The sequence below is a fragment of the Saccopteryx bilineata genome, chromosome 3 (genome assembly GCF_036850765.1).
Source record: "Saccopteryx bilineata isolate mSacBil1 chromosome 3, mSacBil1_pri_phased_curated, whole genome shotgun sequence".
NCBI classification, from domain to species: domain Eukaryota; kingdom Metazoa; phylum Chordata; class Mammalia; order Chiroptera; family Emballonuridae; genus Saccopteryx; species Saccopteryx bilineata.
The window spans coordinates 255,078,121-255,094,317 of NC_089492.1; the positions used below are offsets into that span (position 1 = coordinate 255,078,121).

At 45.2% G+C, this 16,197-nt stretch overlaps 1 protein-coding gene across 1 annotated transcript; it reads right to left on the reverse strand.

Annotated features, from left to right (window-relative positions):
- Nucleotides 1-1,064: 1,064 nt before the first annotated feature.
- Nucleotides 1,065-15,883, reverse strand: LOC136331190 (cytochrome P450 4A11-like). Its single transcript, XM_066269276.1, has 12 exons — nt 15,654-15,883; nt 8,917-9,058; nt 7,356-7,400; nt 6,747-6,874; nt 5,668-5,792; nt 5,142-5,296; nt 4,588-4,694; nt 4,312-4,502; nt 4,075-4,208; nt 2,758-2,822; nt 2,548-2,624; nt 1,065-1,261 (listed from the first exon to the last, which is right to left on the reverse strand). Exons 1-12 carry the CDS (start codon nt 15,846-15,848, stop codon nt 1,093-1,095), a joined length of 1,533 nt encoding a protein of 510 aa, XP_066125373.1. The 5' UTR covers nt 15,849-15,883; the 3' UTR covers nt 1,065-1,092.
- Nucleotides 15,884-16,197: the final 314 nt, after the last annotated feature.

Consider the following 16,197-nt stretch of genomic DNA (forward strand, 5'->3'; position numbering starts at 1 on the left):
CTGTGTCCAGAACTGTCAAGAGAACAGACCTGGATTGAGAGAGACTAGTATAGGAGGACAAAGAGCACAGCCCCCACCCCACATAGTCATCACATGTAGCAGGGTTGAAGAAGCCTTTTTGCCCTTAGGGTAGCTGGCGAGAGATGCATGGGACTGCCAAGAACTGGTCCTGTGGGGTAGAAACCACCAGCCTTTCCTGACATCCTCTCTCACTGGCCACATCTGTTTCCTCACTTGGACTCCTCCAACTCCTTCCTGGATAGCTGCGTAGCCCTTAGCCTCTGAGATGATGGACCCTGGCACTACAGAGCAGGTATTATCTTCCTTCCTTTTCTTCTCTGTCTTCCTTCCACTTCTCTGTCTTTTATCTTCATCCATCACATCCCAAGAGAAGACAGACATTTAACATTGTGAACTTTATTTCAGGGAGGAAGAAAGAAGATGTGGGAATGACAAATGTGTAGACATATAACACAGAGAAAGTATCCAAGAACAGAGACAGATAGTCATCACGTAAGGACCTATTATGCTGAATAATGTCTCCCAGGATGCCCCTGGTTAATCCCTGCAAGGTATGACTATGTCTTGTCAGAGCTGAGTGGGCCCATGCAATCACAATGTCCTCATAAAAGAGAAAGAAATGTAAAGAGAGGCATAGAAACATTTAAAGGTGCTGCTGGATTTGAAGATGGAGGAAAGCTCCAGCAGGCAAGGAAAGTAGCAATGCAGCTCTAGATGCTAGAGAGACAATGACAGGGATTCTCTCCCAGAGCCCAGGATGTGGGGGCTCTGCCAATCTAGTTTAACACATTACAGACTTCTGACTACAGTCTCTAAGAAAAAACATTTGTGGTGTTTTAAGTCACTGAGGCTGTGGTAAATTATTATAGCAGCTAAAGGAAACTAATACAAGGACAGAAAGTGGAAAAAAACAGAGAGAGGGGCATACAGATGGAGGACCAGAAGAAAAGATCAGGGAGATTGGCAGGCGCGCAGATGGAAGGCAGGAATTGATGAGAGAGACAGGGGATGGGAGTGGGTAACAGGAAGGCAGGAAGGAGTTCCTCAGAGCTTGTCCTTGTGTCATCAGGGTTAGAGGAGCTTCCTGAGCTGCAGGTGGATCCCATTCTTAGACTTCAACACAATTTCTGGTATAGGGATGGGGACTCTGGAAGAATCCGCTACCAGCTCAAAGCGAAGCAGGGTCAAGGCCACGGCCACCTTCAGCTCGTTCATGGCAAATTGCTTCCCGATGCAGTTCCTGGGCCAGGGAGGAAATGACATAAGAAATGGTCTCAAAATCTGTATTGAGCTGGAGGACTCAGGCATTTCCACTGGGTCCTTACCAAGAACAGGGGATTCCAATGTGAATCAGTCTGATCCCTTTCCTTTTAGGTCACACACACTTCTTCCTCACAAGCCTTACTCCTACTTCCATTTTCAAGAGGCATGAAATCCTATTAGGGGAAGGTCAGCATTCTAAGCAACCAAGTCCAGTGAATCACTAAAAAGTTAAGTATTAGTGCGCTTACTCCTTCCACAAGCAGTTTCACAATGTGAAGGCTAGGTCATTGCATGATATGCCGTGGGGTAGACCATAGTCTCAGGTCCTTACTACCTAGAGGGACACATTAGGACTTCAATCTTCTTAGAGAAGACAAGGTTCACAGAGAAGGGGAGATGGGATTGTGTAAGGAAAACAGAATAACAACAGGGAGTATCCTGGAACAACCAGGGGTTAGTGACCTTCAACCAGTTGCACCACTTGCCTCCTTGAACGGTCAATGAATGGTCCAGACTCCTGCTTCTCCCTCGCCCCTCAGTCTACCAAGCTTCTACAGGAGCCCTCTTATTCTACTGCAGAAACATTCTCTCTGACATTCATCAGTCTCCTCATCGGGACTTTTCTGTCTCCCTGCCTGTCCTCCTTCTACACTGAAGCCATTGCCCAACTCAGTCTCTCCTATGCCCTAAATTACAGGTAGATCATGTCCAAATCAAAGACCTCTATGAATTGTTGCCTCACTCACGTCTTATCTGTCCAGCTCTACTTTCTAACTGAGATTATGTTGTTGAGGGTGCAGAGAATGACTTCCCTTCACCTCTGCCTGCCAAATGAAGGCTCAAGGCTAAATCCAATGATCTTCACCCTCTCTGCTGGCTATACCTCTTCCTCACCAGACCCTTGAGGAGTCATCAGTGTTTTATTCAAGGGTGCACCACCATCCAGTGCCCAGGACAGTGCAGAGCATGACATATTCAACAATCTGGTCAATGAGTGAATGGGGGAGTGAAAGGAAGAATAAATGACCAGTTTGAAAGCCTGGGCTTGCCTGGTCAGTAGTATACTCGAACTGGTTCGATAGTATACTCAACAGTGATCCCAAGGTACATATGGGAGTTGATGCTTGCTGCTCCTCCCCCACCCCCTCTCTTTCCTCTCTAAAATGAATGAATAAAGTCTTAAAGAGAGAGAGAGAGAGAAAGAAAGAAAGAAAGAGAGAGAGAGAGAGAGAGAGAGAGAGAGGTGAGTAGAGGATGCCTCACCTTGACCCTGCTGAGAAGGGCAGGAAAGCATGACTGTGTGGATCAGAACCCAGTGCAAAACGGGATGGGTCGAATACCTGCAGAGAGAACCCCAGGGTCTAAACACATAGGTCACAGTCCTTTGAATCAATGAAGACACAAGACTCCCGGGGGTTGAAGCAGGAGAAGGGGTAAGAGATCAGCCCATCCTCCCTCCCACAGCCATCATACCTCTGGATTTGGCCACACCTTTGGATTGTGGTGAAGGCCATAAATGAAAAGTGTGGCAATGACTCCTGTAGGGCAGGGAGAAGAGAAAAGAGCAATCACACACATGACAGGCGGAGACAGGTGCATGCACATAAACCTAGGGAGCCACAAAGAGAGTCACTTCGAGCGGAATGATCTTATATCAGTAGGGGTGTGTGGACATGACAAAGCACATGTGCAGATAATAAGAGTAGATAACCATGGCCCAGGACTGAGAAGCAAACATGAATTGACTTACTTTTTTGAAGCAACTCAAGTTAAATCTACATTTATCAAGTGCCGTCCATGAACCCTTGGGGATTGTGCATTAACTCATTCAATATTCACAACAACCCTCCCAGAAAGGTCCTCATAATCCCATTGTTCAGATGAGGCATTTGAGCTTCAGAGAGGCTGAGCAACATGTCTATGATCACACAGCTAGGATGTGACAAGGTTAGGATTCAGACCAAATGTGAGCAAGGGGTGGTCTCTAACCACAACAGGGGTCTCATATCTGGTCATCAGCTGCCATCAAACTGAGGGCTCCACAGAGACTGGATCATATGACTCAGGACAGTGGATTTCCTTAATTCCCTTATTTGCCTGAACCCCAAGTGAGTTATGCACACATTACCTCAAATATTCTGGACATTCAAATACATTGGATGATGCCGAGAGAATTACAGCTAGAGTCCTATAATCTGGAGCCAGGATTGGAGCATGGAATGTTAAAATCAAAAGAGAAGAAAGAGGTAGAAAAGTGTAGAGGAGGAATAAGTGGTGATGGAAGAAGACGACTTGGGGTGATGAACATACAATACAATATAAAGATGACGTATTATAGAATTGTAAAGCTGAAACTCATAATTTTGTTAACCGATGTCATCCCAGTTAATTCAATAAGAATTTTTAAAAAAGAAAAAGTCAATGGTACAAAATTGTTCTAATAATCCAATTGTTTCTTTTGTAGCTCTGTTCTCATGGTGAAATATATTTATATTAAAAAAGAAAATTATAGAATATCAGTGTCACTGAATAAAATTACAGTAATGTAAAAAAAATGAATTCTAAATGTGGTAGAATGGTAATCCTGGAGAATGAGAGAAGCTTAAGATTCTATTCATGTGAGATATCATAATTGAGATGTACCCTATTCAAGTGAATGTACAAAAATGTTTTATTCTCTGTGAGTTAAAAAAAAAAACTATAAATATTAGTGAACTTTTGTTGTGGTCCAACTCTTTGTCATGTGTTCTTGCAGAGTGCCAAGGTTAATGAGTGTGGTGAAGTTCAGACCTTTGGGTAAGGAGCGTCCATCAGGGAAGGTGATGGGTTTGTTGAGCTTTCTGCTGACTTGTGGTACAGGTGGATAGAGTCGCAGTGCCTCCTTGATGCACATGGTGGTGTAGGGCATCTGATTCAGGTGATCCCTGAAATGAATGAAGCACAACCTGAGGGCAGGCAGGGCCCAGGCAGACCAGGGCTTCTTGTCTAGCTGAGTGGGCGGGGCTCTCCCATCTCCTGAGCACTCACCAGGTGATGGAGGCGCCATCCCCCAGGAGGCTCTGGACCTCCTTGCGGCACCTCTCCTGATGCTCAGGATACGCAGCCAGAGCATAGAGGATCCAGGAAAGGCCACTGGCAGTGGTGTCATGACCCTCGAACATAAATGTGTCCACCTCGGCACGGAGGTCCTTGTCAGACAAGGGGCTCCCATCCTTCATCTGGGGAAGGCACGGGAACAGTGCAGGGTTTGCCCCTTCTGTTGTACTTCTGGGAAAAGGCTTAAGCCCTCCTACACACACTCACTCTGGCAAAGAGGAGGATGTCCAGGAAATCCAAGTGCTTCTTTCTCCCGACCTTCTCCAGCTCTTCCTGCTCCTGCAGATGTGACTTCCTCAGCTTGATCACTTGGTCTGTAAAGAACGTGGTCCCCAGGCAGAGCTCAGAGCGCTGGGGGCCCAGAAACAGGAACCTACATGGCTGTATCTGTCCCCAACCCTGCTCCAATCTGGGTGCCAGTGAATCAGGATGAGCATGGCAGTGGGTGTGCACATCAGAGGTGAGAGCTCTAGCACCCTCTGATTGCAGGTCAGGCCTCCCCTCAACAGCACACCCATGGAGTAGGTTCTGCTTGAATGCTGCTTGGAGGGGTTGACATCACCAATGTGATAACACATGTAAACCCACAATGCCTTTTGCATTCTAATTCTCAGCTCCCAAGTTGTGCAGCAAGGAGTACCCAGTGTGGGTGTGTCAGCTCCTGAAGGTATCCAAGGCCAGGCTTGTCCTGAAGGTCAGGACCATTCCTTTTGATATGAGCCTGATGACAGAGGGGAGTAGCCCAGGAGGTGGGGTCCAACCTGTGTGTTGATGGGCAACCTGGCAGGCCTGGTGGTTACGGCGGCCCTCAGGGGTCAACCAGTAGATGATGTCATTCTGGTAGAAGAAATTCATCTTTCGAGAATAAAACAGATTTTTCACTTCCTGAATGGCCAGGAGGTAGGACTGGCAGCTCCTGAAAGGAGAAGATAAAGAAAAGACTATGTTACTAGGAGGCCTGACATAGAGGTGGGGTAGGGCTCTAGGTGGGAGTGTCCACATACATTGGGCACAGGTTACACTGAGGCATCCATCACCTCTGTTTTACAGTCCCAGAGCCTTCAATCCTTTATAAGTGATATGTGCAATCAGATTTCTCCTTGTGCTATGGAACAGGGATCTGTGGCTGAGTCAAAGTTGGTCTAGAATGGAATTTGTCTGTGGTCAAAGGTTCTTAGCAGACTTGCTTTAAGTGCTGCTGAGCATTCCAGCTGCCTGAACTGCTGTCCAGTAAGTCTACATCAGATGGTAAAACAAAAGCCCTGTGGCAGAAGGATTATTGCTGACCTGTCTCTCTGGACGCTGCCCTGCTGGCTGAAGGCGCACTTCATGATGATGTCCAGGGTCATCACAGAGACGTGTTCAAAGATCTCCAGATGTGAGTCCTGGCTGATGAGCTCCTCCCATCTGTCCTGTGGTGGGAGGGGACATTGACCCTGCTACTCCTCCGAGAGTCTCTACTGACATAGGTAGTTCTCTCTCTGTCTCTCCAGATAACCTATTTGTTATCCTCACTTTTCAGATCAGAGGCATTATAGTATATTAACACTATAAAGCAAATGTTTTTAAAATGAGAATTAGTTTCTGAGAAACTTTGATTATATAATTAGATAGGTTGTCTTATAATCATCTGAATTAATTTTGAATATTAAGAATAAGTTATGATGGTAACTGTTGACAGACCAGGAAACAGTGTTACACTGGGGACAAAGAGGGTATCTTCTCTCTACTGAAGTTGTGCTAAACCTAAGGAAAAGGTGCACTCCACCTCTTGGTAGCTAATGTGTCAATGCAAGAGGAAACCTAAATGACCAATATTGGGACTCTGAGGAAAGGACATCAAATGGTATCTGAGCATAGTTGGTGAGGTCAGAGACCAGATGGGAGGATCTGGCTCTGTGAGTACAGACCTAATCTCTACTTTTTTCAATGAAGTGACTCAATTTCATGCTGAAGCCCTGGGCCCCAGGCCAGAGCCCACCTGAATGAAATCCTGAGATGTCTACCCTGCCACTGAAGCTGCCACTGCCCAGGCCTGTGAGTGGCAGTTTGTCTTGTAGTCCAGGAAAATGACCGTTGCTCTAGTCCACTCTGCTGAAGATGTGGAGGTGAGAGGAGAGTGAATTGTGTTTTTTCATGGCCTTCCTTTCCCTTGGCAATGACCAAAGTTGTGTAGATCCAATCTGGTGCCTAATTACCTCCTCTCTCATCCACTTTTGGGAAGCTCTTTCACATTATAAGTCCTGAGCACTTTATTCTGGTTGGCTGTGTCTGATGGGTGTCTGAAGGACACACATGTTTTAGAGTGGACTATGTGAGTTGTGCAGGTGAGTGGGTATACACAGGTAAGAGAGTGGGGGACTTACCAACATCACTCGTACAGAATCAGACATGATTTCCACGTAGGGCTTCAGGATGTCGGAGTGGAAGGCTGGGGTCAGCATCCGCCGGTGCTGTGACCATGTCTTCCCATTCAACAGGAGCAAACCATGTCCTGGACCGCAGATAAGTGTGTGTGGGACAATGGGAGATAGGATCAGAAGGATGACTAGGGACAATTTCAGAGGAACCAAGGATATCAGAAAAAGGCACTTTATAGGCAAAACAAAGGAAAGGTCAGTATATTTCAAGAATGTGAATTTCCAAAAATGGCAGGTATGTTGGATGTCATTTTGACAGCTGTGGGATGAAGGCTGAAATAGAGTTGGGGGGCAGGTCATATAAGAACATTAACAGATGTCGCTCTGGGAACACTGGAGAACATAGGAAGTGATAGGAAGGAGCTGCCTACAAGGGGGCTCTCACCACCACCTGGATTATTTGGAGGTTTTATTAGAAGAGAAATGAGGCTTAATTCATAAATGAGGGTGGTGATATGGTGCTGGTTACCTGATATTGTTCTCTGTAAGCCAATGAGATAGCTCTTGATGAATCTACCTGGCAGGTCAATTGCAGTCCTTGTTGGATATACTCACCAATCCAGGGAGCCAGTAGTCTGTACACGTCATAATTTTTGGGGTCTAAAAAGTAGGAAGGGAATTACAGGAACCTGGAGGGAACCAATAAAGCAGGCAGCCCCCAGGACGCAGCTGTGATCCAAAGCATATGCTGCCATCTCTTTCTGATGACTGTTAGCTGGAAGTTTGTCTCAAGTGACCATCCACATGCCTTTAATTCCTAAGTCTCTCTGTCCTAATTATCACTGTTGGCTCAGCAAGGCAGACTCAGTGTCCCAACAGCAGAACACCCACAGGACTGGGATGGTAAATCAGCCAGAAATAGAAGCTCTATACTTAGTGCAGAGAAAACACAACCTGACCAGGTGGTGGCGCAGTGGATAGAGAGTTGGACTGGGATGTGGAGGACCCAGGTTCGAGACCCTGAGGTCGCCAACTTGAGTGCGGCTCATCTGGTTTGAGCTAAAGCTCACCAGCTTGGACTCAAGGTCACTGGCTCCAGCGAGGGGTTACTCGGTCTGCTGAAGGCCTGTGGTCAAGGCACATATGAGAGAGCAGTCAATGAACAACTAATGTGTCGCAATGCACAATGAAAAAAAAAAAAGAAAAAAAGAAAATAAAACACAGAAGTCTGTGGTCTTCCTACAATTTTGGGTGCTTAGTCATCCCATGACCCTGGGCATGCAACATTTATAGGTGCCAATCTCAAGTCAGGGTGAAGGTAAAATTACCTTTCATACCTAGGGAAATATCCAGAACAATTCATCTAAATCAGATTAAAAGAGAAAACAAAGAAGAAAGAAAGGAAGGAAAAAAGGAAGAAAGGGAGAAAAAGAAGGAAGGGAGGGAGGGAGGGAGGCAGGAAGGGAGGGAGGGAGGGAAGGAAAGAAGGAGGAAAGAAAGAAAGAAGGAAGGAAGGAAGGAAAGAAAAAGAAAAGGAAAAGGTTCCCGAGCAGGCAGTGGCGCAGTGAATAGAGTGCTGAACTGGGACGTGTAGGACCCAGGTTCGAAACGCCAAGGCCACTTGCTTAAACAAGGCCTCATCCGGTTTGAGCATGAGATCACTGGCTTGAGTGCAGGATACCTGGTTTGAGTGTGGGATCATAGATGTGAACCCATGGTCACTAGTTTGAGCCCAAAGGTCGCTGGCTTGAAGCCCAAGGTTGCTGGCTTGAGCAAGGGGTCACTCAGTCTGCTGGAGCCCCCCAGTCAAAGCACATATGAGAAAGCAATCCGTGAACATCTAAGGTGCCACAATGAAGAACTGATGGTTCTCATCTCTCTTCCTTCCTGTCTGTCTGTTCCTATCTGTCCCTCCCTCTGACTCTCTCTCTTTCTGTCAAAAAAATAGAAAAAAAGAAAGAAAGAGAAAGTAATAAAAATTTGCCACAAAGAACTGTTTAAGCATTCAATTTAAATAAATATTGTTGGCCTTAAGCTGGCTTGTGGGATGGGAGGGTTGGTAGAGGTTTCAGGTACTGATGGCAGAACTAAAAGTCTCTTCTGAAATTTCACAACCTAAAATCACATACCCAAGTGGGAAGAGCTGTTCTAGCCACAATGCAGATATCAGTCTCACCTGATCTTCCCAGGATGACCTTCATGTAGTCAGGGTCATAAACTATGACATTGACCTTGCTCCCCCATAGCCAGCGAAGAAAGGCACATGGAAATTTCTCTATCCATTTCTGAAACTGTTGTAGCTCTTGGCCAACATGGAACTGTAAGCAAGGGAAAGATAAATCAATGAAACCTTTATCTTTGAGTCTAGTGCTTGGAGTGGTGGTGAAGGGTAGGATGGCTGTGGGGAGATACTGCTGGATCTCTCAGTAGTGATTAGAAACTTGGGACTGTTTCAGATGAGCCAGGCTTGGATCTGATTCTTTTTTTTTTTTTTTTTTTTTGTATTTTTCCAAAGCTGGAAATGGGGAGGCAGTCAGACAGACTCCCACATGCGCCCGACCAGGATCCACCAGCTCACCCACCATGGGGCGATGCTCTGCGCATTTGGGGCGTCGCTCTGTTGCAACCAGAGCCATTCTAGCACCTGAGGCAGAGGCCACAGAGCCATCCTCAGCACCCGGGCCAACTTTGCTCCAATGGAGCCTTGGCTGTGGGAGGGGAAGAGAGAGACAGAGAGGAAGGAGAAGGGGAGGGGTGGAGAAGCAGATGGTCGCTTCTCCTGTGTGCCCTGGCCGGGAATCAAACCCAGGACTCCTGCACACCAGGCCAACGCTCTACCACTGAGCCAACCGGCCAGGGCCTGGATCTGATTCTTGCTCTTCTTCAAAACTTGATCTAAAGTCAATTCTGGCTTCTAGTTGGGCCCTTACTCAGAACTGCCTTTAGAATCTTACACATAATATGTGTTTAATAAATGTTCAGTTATGGACCAAATGGTGTGCAGCCTTTTTCACAGACTTATATTACTTATTGGCTGAATTGTGTCTGTTTCAATTCATATGTTGAAGAATTAAACCCTGTACCTCAGAATGTGACTTTATTTGAAGACAGGGTCTGTATGGAAGTAATTAACTTAGAATGAGGTCATTAGAATGGCCCCTAATGCAATACAACTGTTTTATAAAATGGAAGAGGTTTGGACACAGAAACAGCCAATCATAGAGGAAAGATGTTATAAAGACACATATGGAGAAGACAGTGATTTACTAGCCAAGGACAGAGGCCTGGGGCTGATGGTTCCTTCACAGCCTGTAGACAGAGCCAACCCTGACAACATCTTGATGGATACTAATGTGGTCACAGCTTTCTGAGTGTCTCTATTACCATATTTCAACTCAGTGTTCTAATTGCTGAACCCCATGTTGTCAAACATACCTTTAGTATCTGTAATCTGTGTTCTTAGAGCTGCATAGATCATGACTTATAGGAATTATGCCTGTCTCTTTTTTTAAAAAATGAAGTGAGAGAAAGAATGAATGAGCCCATGTAAGAGTGAATGAGTGAGTCTTCATTAAAGTCCTGATTGCAAGTGACAGATATAATCTTGTGCTATTGTAAAATAAAGAAAAGGGACAAAGAGAAAGTGGAGGGCCCTGGGGTGTTTCACAGAGTCCTAGGGCAGGAGGCAGCTTGGGCGTGGAAGGCACAGAACCAGGGACTGGAGAGCTGCCAGGATTGAGTCTCCATTCTTTCTCTCTGTATGTATACACATTTATTCTCTTAACAAATGCTCATTGGGGTTCTTCCTGACAATTTTCTAGAAGCTGGCAATACATTCAGAAATAGACAACAGTCCCTGTCCTCATGGAGCCGAGTCCATGTGGTGGAGGAGAGCACTGGTGCCCTTCCTGATTGCTGCCATTCTGCTATATGTCCTATCTGAATGGCACTGTGAATCTTATTTGAGAACCTGAATGTAATATGGAAAAGTGTTCACCTGCTACAATCAATTGTGGTTGGGGTAGATTAGGGCATTCAGAACCCACCCTTTGTGGAGAAAGAGATCTTGAAGCAGGTGAGCTGGAAGACATCCCAAAATGTTTCTACTACAGTGAGTAAACACATACATAAATAAATATATGCATATATGGATTCACACATTTAGTTATTTGGCAATTATGTATTAAGAACTTACTTTGGGTCAGTTTGTCATCCTACCTGCCGGAGATTCAGCAATGAACAATAAAAGTGCCTACTATCTGGAGCTTATGTTTGAGTGAGAGCGCAGGTGTGCAGATAATCTTACAGTAAACTGAGACGTGTTCTGCGTGAAGTACATAAGGAGAGTACTTTTTTTTAATTTTCAATTTTATTTAGAAAAGTAACTTTAACAAGGGGACATTGCTCAGTAAGAGTATATAGGTTTCAGCTGAACATTCTATAGCATTTAAATTGTTGATTATGTTGTATACTCATCACTCAAAGTCAAATAATTTTCCATCACCTTATATAAATATTTGTCCCTCTTTACACATTCCCCCCCCCTCCTCCCCATTTACTCAAGCCTCCTTCCTCCTTCCCCATGTTCCCTTCCCCTGGTAACCACTTCAATTTTATGTGTGAAATGGTATAGTTCTTAGTTTTTTTCTGATTTACTTATTTCACTCAGTAGAATATTCTGAAGGTCCATCCATAGTGTCATAAATGTCACTATGTCATCATTTCTTATGCCTGAGTAGTATTCCATTGTATATATGTACCACATCTTCTTTATCCAATCCTCTATTGAGGGTCACTTTGGTTGATTCCATGTCTTGGCCACTATGAATAATGCTGCGATGAACATAGAGGTGCAGGTGTGTTTATGTACCAATATTTTTGAGTTTGGGGCATAGATACCCAGTAGAGGGATTGCTGGGTCACATAGTTTCTTCCATAATAGTTGTTCTAATTTGCATTCCCACCAGCAGTGAATGAGGGTTTCTTTTTCTCCACAGCCTCTCCAATACTTGTTATTACCTGTCTTGTTGATACTGTAATAGCCAATCTAACAGGTGTGAGGTGATATCTCATAGTTTTGATTTGCATTTCTTGAATAACTAGTGAAGATGGGTATCTTTTCATGTATCTGTTGGCCATTTGTATGTTTTCTTGAGAGAAGTATCTGTTCATGTCCTCTCCTCATTTTTTAACTGGATTGTTTGCTTGTTTGTTGCTGAGTTTTGTGAGGGTTTTATTTTATATATTTTGAGTATTAACCCCTTATCAGAGCTATTGTTTGCAAATATCATCTCCAATTTAGTTGGCTGCCTGTTTTGTTGTCAGCTTCTTTTGCTGTGCAGAAACTTTTTAGTTTGATATAGTCCCATTCATTTATTTTTACCTTTACTTACCTTGCCTTTAGGGTCAAATTCATAAATTGTTCTAAAGACTAAGGTCCATGAGCTTACTACCTATGTTTTCTCCTATGCAATTTTTAGTTTTAGATCTTATATTTAGGTCTTTGATTCACTTTGAATGAATTTTTGTGCAGGGGTTTGTAGTCAAGTTTCATTCTTTTACATGTGGCTTTCCAATTTATAGAAGAGGCTTTCTTTTCTCCATTTTGTGTTTTTGGCTTACGGAGGGAACTTTATGCACTATTGGGGCTGCCCTTCTCCTTTGACCCAAGGTGGGGAATGACCAGTGGGAACCTCTTACTACCCCGGCTATGTTACCTGGTCCTCCAGGTTCCCTCCTTCTCTCCCAGAAGGGGCCTGGGAGATCCTATTTCAAATAGTAGACTGCTTTCTTTCTGATTGCTTTGTCCCAACCCAGTCAATTTTCCAAAAATCTTGCTCCTGGGCACTGTTGTTAGTTCCCTTTGGGGATCCAAAGGAACTAAACTATGTTTTGCTTTTCCATTCTTTTCTCTCCAGTGGTCGGCAAACTCATTAGTCAACAGAGCCAAATATCAACAGTACAACGATTGAAATTTATTTTGAGAGGCAAATTGTTAAAAATTAAACTATATAGGTAGGTACATTCCTTATCAAGGTAGCGCCCGCACATGGTATTTTGTGGAAGAGCCACACTCAAGAGGCTAAAGAGTTGCATGTGGCTCGCAAGCCGCGGTTTGCCGACCACTGCTCTAGACAATTCTGATGTCTATTGGTCTGTCTGCTTTTCATTCAACCAGCTGGGACAGCCATCTGTCCATCAGCATGTGTGGCTAGAGCCAGTAGAGACTCTTAAAGAGGGGAGGGTGCCCATGGTGACAGGGGTGACAACACTGTAGGCAAACCCCGTGCCCACCTGACCTCCAGGTTTTAGCCACTCCATGCTGGAGGTGCTGCACTGGAATTGTCCTCACCTGACTGATTTGGAAACTGCAGCCACAAAGAAACATCCCCAAAGGGAGACCATAGAGAGTAGGTGGACAGGTGACAATGTGGCCACACAGGCAACTATCAGATGTTGGCTCTGCTGATATGGCAGGTACAACTGCCAAGTTTTGGAGGGAAGATATGGGGGAAATGGGGATGTTTGGGTTATTTGAATTACAAGGTCATTCCTCTTTCCATAGTCCCTGTTAGATTCCATCCCTATTTAATACAGTGAAATAGTACCTTCAACATGGTTATCATTCATAGGCATCAATATTATTTTAAATTCATACACATTGGAGTGAGTATAATGGTGGCCCTTGGTCTATGCCAAACACAATTCTTATAATAACTCACTTGTGTTCTTTGATTATAATCATTGTCGCCAACTTACAGATGAGGAAACTGAGTGATAGACCGGGTATTTAAAACGCGTGTCAGAGCTGGGATGTCAATCTAGGTATCCTGGCAACAGAGCTCAGATGTTTACCATCCCCCCTCGTCACTGGTCATCATCAGGCCTGAAAGACTAGCTTCAATCTTGATTCAACATGTGGCATTCAGTTTCCGACTCAGCCAAGAACAGAGTATTGAATGAATTGAAATCTCAGGCCATGCTATAAAAGCAAAGATATTTGGCTGCAGAGTCTCTCAGGCTGGCAGAAGTTAAGAGCTGATTCACACCATGAGTAATTGAGTTATATAAATAGCATTACCCACTCACTGAGTCTACATATCATCTAATGCCATCAGTGTAATGGGAAAGCAACTGGAGGAATTTTTAGTGGTTTCTTCTGTCAAATCCTAGCTCAGAAAATGACAAGTGCATCCACAAAAGTCACAATTTCTCCAAATCAACAAATAATCTGAAAGTCATTACACCACAATTTACACGAACAAATTGGGCTCTAGCTGTCTCTCTCTGGCTGATATCACCAGTTCCCATGTTTTGCTTCATTCTGCCTCCTTCTCAGTAAAAGATAAGCCTCAGGTTTCTGCATCATGCCACCTCCTAACACTTATTCTATCCACAAGCCCTTGGTGAGCCCCTGTCCATGCAGCCCCTCACTTTGCTCTGCACCTTTCCCCTCAGGGACTAGTGCTGACAGAACTGGCTGGGTGGCACTGTCTCTCACCCAACCTGCAAGCTGCTTTTTCTGCCCATCCACACACCTGAGTCAAGCATTTCTTTGTGTCCGGCTCTGTGCTGGGTATGAGGGCTCAGAAAGGGCAATGATATCTTGAGCCTCAAGAGCTCACAGGGCAGGTGATTGAAGAATGAAAGCTGGGAGGTAAAGAGATTCTTTTTTTTTTAACTTTTATTTTATTTATTTTATTTATTCATTTTAGAGAGGAGAGAGAGAGGGAGAGAGAGAGAGAGAGGAGAGAGAGACAGGGGGGAGGAACTGGAAGCATCAACTCCCATATGTGTCGTGACCAGGCAAACCCAGGGTTTCGAACCGGCGACCTCAGCATTTTCAGGTCGACGCTTTATCCACTGCGCCACCACAGGTCAGGCAAAGAGATTCTTTTTTTAATGGTGCCACTCAAATGTCAGTACTCCTTGAGACCATTCTGGAAGCCTTCTCTCTCATATGTACCAGTAACTTGTCAGAGATTCAGCACTGCGATCTCCTGTTTAAGTAATCCCGTAGTCTTAGGCCAACCCAGCTGGTCGATTCCCTACACCTGATAATACTCTTAGGACCCTATGAGAAGCCTCTCATCCTGTGACCTGATACTTTCTTTAAATTCCTGTCTATAGTCAATGGCCAGTTGCTCAGTGGATAGAACATCAGCCTGGTATATGGATGTTCTGGGTTCGATTCCTGGTCAGGACACACAGGAGAAGCAACCGTCTACTTCTCCCCCCCCCCAACCTTCCCTTTCTGTCCCTCTTTCTCCTCCAACAGCCATGGGTTTGATTAGTTCAAGAATGGCCCTGGGTGCTGAGGATAGCTCTGTTGGAGCACCTCAGTCCTAAGTGCTAAAAGTAGCTCGGTACGGGAGAATTGACCCCAGATGGGGTTTCCAGGTGGATCTTGGTCAGGGTTCATGTGGAAGTCTGCCTCACTATCTCCTAACCTGTCACTTAAAAAAAATTCCTATCTATCATTTCCACAGACTGTGAACACCTACAGGCAGGAATTCATCATAGGCAGGGGTTCATGAGACTGATGTCTGAGTTCCAAAGCAGCACGGGGCCAGTCAGAGAGGATAAAATTGAGCATGGATAGGGAAGCATCTAAAAGTTCTGTTTTGTGATCCTGGAGCAGGCAGACTAATGAAGAGACAGCCATTGTCTTCAAAGTGCTGGGCTCCCAACATAGCATGGAGTTCTCCCTCAGGAAGGTGGAGATGACAGACTGAGAACACCAGCACATGGGGTGAGGAGCACAACCTGGGGAGTAAACATGTTCCACCTCACCCCCAGCAACCATGTGCTGCTCAGACAGCAAGGCTTTGTTCTACAGACTTGCTGATCATGACATGATCTGTGACCCCTGCCCTCCCTATTTTCCCACTCCCCTGTCCTGTTCCCTTTTACCTCCTGATAGTGTCCAAACAGCCAGTGGGAAGGAGGGGATGGGAACTCCTGAAGGGCTCTGAGCAGCCACTGCCGGTGCAGGTAGAGCTGGACTGCCTTGAGCAGCAGCAGAACCAGACCGAGCAGGGAGACCACTTGCAGGAGCCCAGAGATACTGCCCAGGGGTCTTGTGAGGCTGAGCACAGACACACTCATGGTGCAGCAGCTTCTGGATTGCTGACTCTGATCACCTCAGGCCAGTCTGGCAATATTGTCCAACCCCCCCTGTGGGGAGGGTGAAGGGTGAGGGCAGAGCTTAGGGCTTAGCCACCAGAGTTGATTAACTTGGAAGATCTACCTTGGGGAACAGGAAGTGAAGCTTTTTAGCTGACAGTGACAATGGTTGTGTACATTTCAACTTTGTACTCATCATTTTCCTAACAAACATTTAAAGAACAGTATTATGTGCCAGCCAGTATGCTACGTGCCAGTACATAGCTGCAAGCAAAAGAGACATGAACCCTGAGTTCTAGAAATTACATTGTAGCTAACCACAGCCATTGAC

Coding starts and splice junctions, on each gene's coding strand:
- LOC136331190 (XM_066269276.1), bottom strand. CDS start 15,848: ATGAGTGTGTCTGTGCTCAGCCTCACAAGACCCCTGGGCAGTATCTCT. Junction 5,793..6,746: donor ATTCTGTACGAGTGATGTTG/GTAAGTCCCCCA, acceptor CTCCCACCACAG/GACAGATGGGAGGAGCTCAT. Junction 4,209..4,311: donor GATGGCGCCTCCATCACCTG/GTGAGTGCTCAG, acceptor CATTCATTTCAG/GGATCACCTGAATCAGATGC.